The sequence below is a fragment of the Halyomorpha halys genome, unplaced genomic scaffold (genome assembly GCF_000696795.3).
Source record: "Halyomorpha halys isolate HHAL.00 unplaced genomic scaffold, Hhal_1.1 Scaffold56.1, whole genome shotgun sequence".
NCBI lineage: Eukaryota > Metazoa > Arthropoda > Insecta > Hemiptera > Pentatomidae > Halyomorpha > Halyomorpha halys.
In genome coordinates, this window is record NW_027115012.1 from 350,564 (window position 1) to 357,879 (window position 7,316).

The 7,316-nt window shown below is 30.7% G+C and overlaps 1 protein-coding gene across 4 annotated transcripts in view; it reads right to left on the reverse strand.

The window, feature by feature from the left end:
- The window catches only part of anchor (integral membrane protein GPR155 homolog anchor), a 183,877-nt gene that overhangs the window by 21,931 nt on the left and 154,630 nt on the right, over window positions 1-7,316 (reverse strand). For all 4 annotated transcript variants that reach the window (XM_067052115.1, XM_014438380.2, XM_014438381.2 and 1 more), the window contains exons 2-3: window positions 4,575-4,660; window positions 2,070-2,359 (exon numbers count right to left, since the gene is read on the reverse strand). In XM_067052115.1, the coding sequence (XP_066908216.1) occupies window positions 2,070-2,359; window positions 4,575-4,660 (376 nt within the window). The remainder of the gene's footprint in view (window positions 1-2,069; window positions 2,360-4,574; window positions 4,661-7,316) is intronic.

The window sequence follows — 7,316 nt, forward strand, 5'->3', positions numbered from 1 at the left end:
CTCCCCACCATAACCAACTCCTCCCCTCCCCACCATATCCAACTCCTCCCCTCCTCACCATATCCAACTCCTCCCCTCCTCACCATAACCAACTCCTCCCCTCCTCACCATAACCAACTCCTCCCCTCCTCACCATAACCAACTCCTCCCCTCCTCACCATAACCAACTTCTCCCTTCCCCACCATATCCAACTCCTCCCCTCCTCACCATATCCAACTTCTCCCCTCCCCACCACAACCAACTTCTCCCCTCCCCACCATAACCAACTCCTCCCCTGCCCATCATAACCAACTCCTCCCCTCCCCACCATATCCAACTCCTCCCCTCCTCCTAGGAATAAAAGTTTAGTTCCAAGATACAGTCCTGCACTTGGTAATGCCAAAATATAACCAAGTTTCAGAATGATAAACAGAAGGTTACTCATTTCTTTAGATTATCCTTTATCTTTAACTGGGACTATTTCTTATTGATTCTTGTTTTACTTTGAAGACAAATATATGAACAATTCCATTCTGACTTGCTATTTAAGAATGCTGTATCATCCAAAAAGTCATTTTTGAGATTTGGTAATTATTGTATTCAGAAAAAGAAAAAAAAACCTCTTTTTAAGTTTACTACTTTACATAATAAGTTTTTATTCCCACTTAAATTAATTTCTGAATTTTCCCTTATTTTTTGTAAAATTTCTTTCAAAGACTGTACTTTTTTATCATTTATATGACAATTAAACACTTATCTATGAATGGCTTGATTATCAAAGCTGTTAATGTTAACTTTAGTTTTATTTTTGAGCCATTTCTTGGCTGGAGTTTCAAAAACAAGGTTCATCACCTCTCTCTACAGCTTCACCCTCTTTTATAATGTTTCTTAAAGGGTGTTTCAAGATACCTGTAGCCTGGGAAACTCTTTTTATAACCGTGGAAACATGGATTGGACTACTCTCAGCCTATATTTATGAATTTAAATACATCATAATTATGTTTTTGGTTTGAAAGTTGTTAATTTTCACTCTAATCAGTTTGCTTGACTTGGTAAACTTACAATATTGTGATATCAATGAAGAATCCCTTGCAAAATATTGAGACAAGGAATTTCTGTTTGTAACGTTGCAGAAGTACGTCGAGGAAAGGAACTCCAGTCAACTGAGTTGGTATGATCCAACAACCACTTCTTCTTTTCAGACATCTAGGAGGATTGTCAGGTAGGAGAAGCAAGGTTAGAAACAACTGAGTTTAGATGGTTAGGAAGTTTAAAATGGAAGGATTGGTATCCGGTTCTGGTCAAATCGGCAATGTGGAGCATTAAAGATTTTGGATTGTATGGATTGGATAAGAGAGGAATTTAATGGTTTAGAGGAATCCCAAAGCTCAACTCCGTAAGTCCAGATAGGCCTTATAATAGTCATGTAGATCAGTCTTTTGTAATTAGTTGGAAGTTTAGACCGTTTGTTTAGAAAGTGTTGTAATTGTCTGAATCAACAAGCAGTTTCCTGTTTTTCAGTCTTTTATAAGGATTCCAAGTCAGTCATTTGTCCAGATATAGTCCTAGATAACAGATATGTTCAACAGGAATAAGTGGAGTATCATTAAAAGATACTGTGGGGCAGGAAGACATGGGTTTACGACAAAGAGTAAATGTGATTTGGTGGGATTTATTGTAATTTATTTTAATCCTCCAGTTTTGATATTCTTCAAGGGAGGTAATGTGGGATTGGAAGGTTTGGGATATAATGAAACAGTCATTATTCACTGATAATAGACATGTGTCATGGTGAGGGTAATGTGAGGATGGGTTGGGATGTCAGCAGTAAAAACTGCATAGAGGACAGAACCAAGAATAATACCAAACTAGAAAGCTAAGACAGAAAAATGTACTTAAAACTGAATTAATTTAATAAATAATTAACTACACGAGTAAATGAAATTTATTAGAACTCAGCTAAATTTGCCAACAGAAAAATTCAATTTTTAAAGATTAATAATTTTGTTTTATAATAATTAATAGATTAGAAATTTCAAAAGAACTAATTATTAATTTAATAAAGATAAATATTATATTAAATACTTACTGATAGGAAATCCGAGGGCAAAATCATTACTTTGGGTACAGAATATTGCATAGAGGCCAGCTCTAGCAGGATCGATCGGTCTAGTCACAAGTAACGTGATCAACAGAACAGACACAAAGACAACCGCCTTCGCCAGGAATATTGATAATAAAAACAACCAGCATACTGACGATAAGTCAAGGGTAGCCAACGATAAAAATATTAGTGATGGTAGCGAGAACGTTCCGACAAACGTTGAAAGGCCGGTTGATTGTTGTTCCGTTACCACCCCTAGACGACCGGCGATATACCTAAAAAAATTAATTAATATAATTAATCACCATTAAAATACTAGACTTTTTTCTGTTACTCTTATTTAATGATTTATTGACAAATATTACAATCTGTCACAGAGTTGGGCAATAAGTAAAAGTGATATAATTGATAAAATTAACACGAAAATCAGAAAAAAAAATTATTTATATATCTACATAGATAAGTAATTTAATTACTAGTTGATTTAATGTGAAGGTAGTTATATTACTTAAATTAACATTGGACTTAAAACAAAATGCACATTCTAACTTCAATATTCAAGATTTTTAGAATAAAAATGTGTTTTGTTCTTTGGCATATGACCATCACATAAACCAAAAATAAAATAGAAATAAGTAGTATCTACTTTTTTTGGCATAATCTAATTTTCTTTAAAGTTTGCAAAAAAAAATTAATGTATAATTATAAAAATAGTTAAGTAAATGTAAATTATAATGAAAATAACAAATAAAAAAAAATTATTAAATTTAAAAATTAATTTTTTTTTTTTAAATCAATGAACAAGTTTAAAACTCTTATTGTTATGAATTGTGTATTATTTTATTTACAAAGCAATGAACTAGATAATGGTCAAACTGCCTGAAACTTAGTTCAAATGATTATTTAAAGAAAAGAAGTTATAAAAAAGTTTATTTCTTCTGAAAAAAAGTAACACAAATTCTTAATTAAGTAATAAATAAGCTAATAAATTCACATTTGGCCTGAATTACACTCGACCGTCAGATTTTTCCTCGATTAAGGGTACCATTTTATGAGGCTGGGTGGACCCTGGAGGACTCTTGAACCTCCAGAGTCAACTCACAGCTAGAGTAACAGAATAAATAATCTGTCACAACCAAATTCGAATCTAGGTCCTTGGAGTTAATAGCACAGTGTCTTACCAATGTGCTATACACTCCTTTTAGATCCCTGGGGAGCGGGTAACTCAGTGGGTACCTGTAAGTCAACTATGTGGGTGGGTCTAGCCACAGGGTCTACCCAGCATCATGAAATGGGTTCCCTTAATTGGGTAAAAATATGGCAGTCGAGCATGATTCTGACCAAATCACCTCCTTGCACAACCGTTGCAAAGTACTGTACTCCTGACCGTTCACTGGTTGTATTTTTTTTAATAAGCTAAAAAATATTAAAACATTAGTATTATAAAAATAAGCAGTACAAAATTATTTTCTAAATGAAAAATTAATAATTTTTTATTTTGATGAAGTAAAATTAAATATCTTTGGAAAACGAAAAATGTATTGTGAGTCCTGGCAGATTTTGTACCTGAACAAGGCTGGAAAGACCAAACATTGTTTAGTTATTAATAAATTGTGTTGAACTAATTATAACCCTAAGTTAATTTATATATGTATATATAGTTGACCGTAAAAATTGATGTATAGGAAGATGGTCAGGGTTGCGGTCAAAGGATAAACAAAAATAGTTTACAACTATTTATTTTCCGACGTTACGCCCCACTTAGTAGGGCTTCATCAGGGCTAAAAAGATACAAAATGATACAATAATAAGAATAAAAATACAAAGATAAGATACAATGATAAGAATAAAAATATGTAACAATGGCAAGAATAAAAATTTTTTATATAAAAATACGTAAAATATACAGTTAAAAAATACAGATGTACATAAAACAAAAACAATACGGGGAAGGAAGAAAAAACCTGTCTGACTTGTCCGTTTGTTCTGAACAGGTAGGTTGTCTTGACTTTCTCTTTGCTCATTTTATATATTTATTTATACTTACTTATGTATAATTATTATTTTTTCATGACATTTATTTAATCTCAATTTTTTTTTTCTTCCTTCCCCGTATTGTTTTTGTTTTATGTATATCTCCTGTATTTCTTAACTGTATATTTTACGTATTTTTATATAAAAAATTTTTACTCTTGCCATTGTTACTTATTTTATTCTTATCATTGTATCTTATCTTTGTATTTTTATTCTTATTATTGAATCATTTTGTATCTTTTTAGCCCTGGTGAAGCCCTACAAAGTGGGGCGGCGAATCCAATATCCGGCGAAACGTCGGAAAATAAATAGTTGTAAACTATTATTGTTTCTCCTTTGACCGCAACCCTAACCATCTTCCTATACATCAAAGTTAATTTAAAATTAATTTTAATACTTATGAAATTCTGAATAAAGAATTATGTTTTTAAAAAAAGTTTGAACAAATTTACTTACCCACATATTATAACACCGAAACTTTCGACTAGAGCCTGATACAGGTTCTCTAAAGGAGACTCATTGTGGTCCATACTTGAGAAAATCTAGAAAAGTATTTACATAAATCAGTATGATACTTGTGATTCAAGTTAGAATGCAATTAATGCAAAAATATAATTGATAAGTAAATAACAGAATGGAGAGCCACTTAACCAAGTACTTAAAATCAATTGTTTCTTCAATCTACTGATATTCAATTTATGTAATTATAATTATATTACCACAATTAAATAATTATATTATTATTTTTTCTATTTTTTTGCTTTTTGATTACCTATTATTTCATCAATAATATAAAAATCACCATCAGCCATGTGTAGTTCTAAAGCAGTTCGATTTATAACTATTTAATTTTTGGATAAAAAATAAAATAAAGCCATAAAATAAATAAAATTAAAAAAAAAAGTAAATGTACAAAAATATTTTTATATTTTAATAAATGTACATTCTTTTTTTTTATAATTTAAATTTGTTCATATTATAATACAATAATACATTTTCAAAAATTATAAATGCCTTAAGGTCAAAAAAATTATTATTTTTATTTATTTATTGACATTTGCAACAATTATTTACAAGTATTTGCACAAAAACACATCTAGGAAATTTGAGGTTAGATAATAATGGTATTATGCACACTTGTAGAGAAACTATACATTGGTAGCAATCCAATAATATTTCTACATTAGAAGGTCTCTAGGCCATCTTCTTTTCAGGCACATCATAGGATTGTCAGGAATAGAAGAGGAAGCAAGGTTAGAACTCGTAAATTTCTAACCTTGCTTCCTTTTTCATAATAGTAAGAATTAAGGTAAAAAGAATTCAGATTAAGGCATAAGATAATAATTGCAAATGAAACTAAAATACCACTGAATTAAAAATTAATGAATGACCACCTACATGAAAGTTCTGTAAACTTATTTTAATTATATAAAGATAAACTGCCATAAAATATAATGTAAAATATGTAAATATAAAGTAAAATAGGTAAATATAATATAGAATATGTAAATAACTGTAAGTTAGTATGTCTATGATAGCATTATTTCTTAATGGGTTATTATACAGATTATAGGTGTTACTGGGACATTGCATCAGGAGATTTTATTTATATAAAAAGTATTGATAAATCTAAAATAAAAAAACTATATAAATAACATAGAATCAATTAGACTGAGATATATGTAAATATTAATATGTATGCAGAGTTGAATTCTTCCTACTGTCGTATTTCCTGGTATCCTTCATCTTCCAAGTCATCCAATCCCGCCATCCTTCATACATCTCCGAGCTCCTTCAATTCAAATCCTACATTCGTACTTGCAATACCTATTCCCAGTCTTCAGATTTATACACAAGGGCCCACCAAACTGCTCCTTTCGATAGATCGTTCATTATCCGATCCTCATCCCTATGGAACTCCAATACCCTCCCAACCGTTAAATCCCGCCTGTTCAATCATTTCTCATCCATTCAGACCCCATAAAATTGGGAATCAATATAATTGTAAATATGTATATGAACTATTATATCATTCTTAATTATTTTCCTTAATTTTTTTTTTTTTTTTTTTTTTTTTTTTATTGTCCTGATTGAAGTGGGAATGTAACTTATAATTATTTTTTATAATGACTATTTATATTTCTTTGTATTTTCGTTTAAGTATCTCTGAGGCTCCTCAGTCCTCATCTGTCTATTCCTCTATATTATTCTAAAGGGACTCGTCCCTGAATAAAATAAATTATTATCAATTCTAGGTTTGGTCTGATGTACTGATTTAATCCAACAAGAAGTATCAAATGATATCACAGTCCTATGTTATAGGCATATTTCAATGGGTGTAAATGCTAGGTTTGGTACGATTTATTAATTTAAGATAACAAGCAACATTATGTATTTTATAGTTTGATAATTTTCAACAGGCAAACTCTAACTAGAGACCTATATGACCAGTATTATATATTGTATTAAGATTTTATTTAATACTATCATCATATATAATAGTCACAATCATTAACAGGTTACAGGCTCCTTTTAAAAAGCCTACTGTTCAATTTAAAACATAGAAGATTAAAGTTTATGAACCAGAAATACAGGCTATCGTATTCACAAAAAGAAGACCATTCATAAATCAAAACATAGTTATGAATGGCATTACAATTCCATGAGCTCATTCGGTCAACTACTTAGATCTAGAAATGGATAAACCTTTAAAGCTCTCCAAGCACATACAAAGAAAATGAAATAGAGCTAAGGGCATTACCACCATATTTTAACAGGAATTATAAATTATCATAAAAAAACAAATTAATCCTGTATAATTTGAATGCATCCCAAACTCTCCAATCCCATAACACAACCCTTGAAGAATGGTTGAAATTGGAAGATAGAAATAAATCCCATCCCCACCTTTACTCTTTGGCATAAACCTGCCGACTGCCCTACAGTATACTTCAGTATAATAATGCTGCTTTTACCCCTGTAGAACAGATTGGACATCTACATCTAGACAAACGACTATTTACCAGGGCATTCAAAAAGTCCTGTCGTTTTTCGTTTGTTCGTTGTTTATTTTGATTCTAGAGTGTTTTCTAATTAATTCCGTTCAATACAACTTTTATCCATGTAAACACAAATGTTTATACTTTATGAATAGGAGACTAAGGAGGATTAATTTAATGCAGTCACCATCCAACTGTC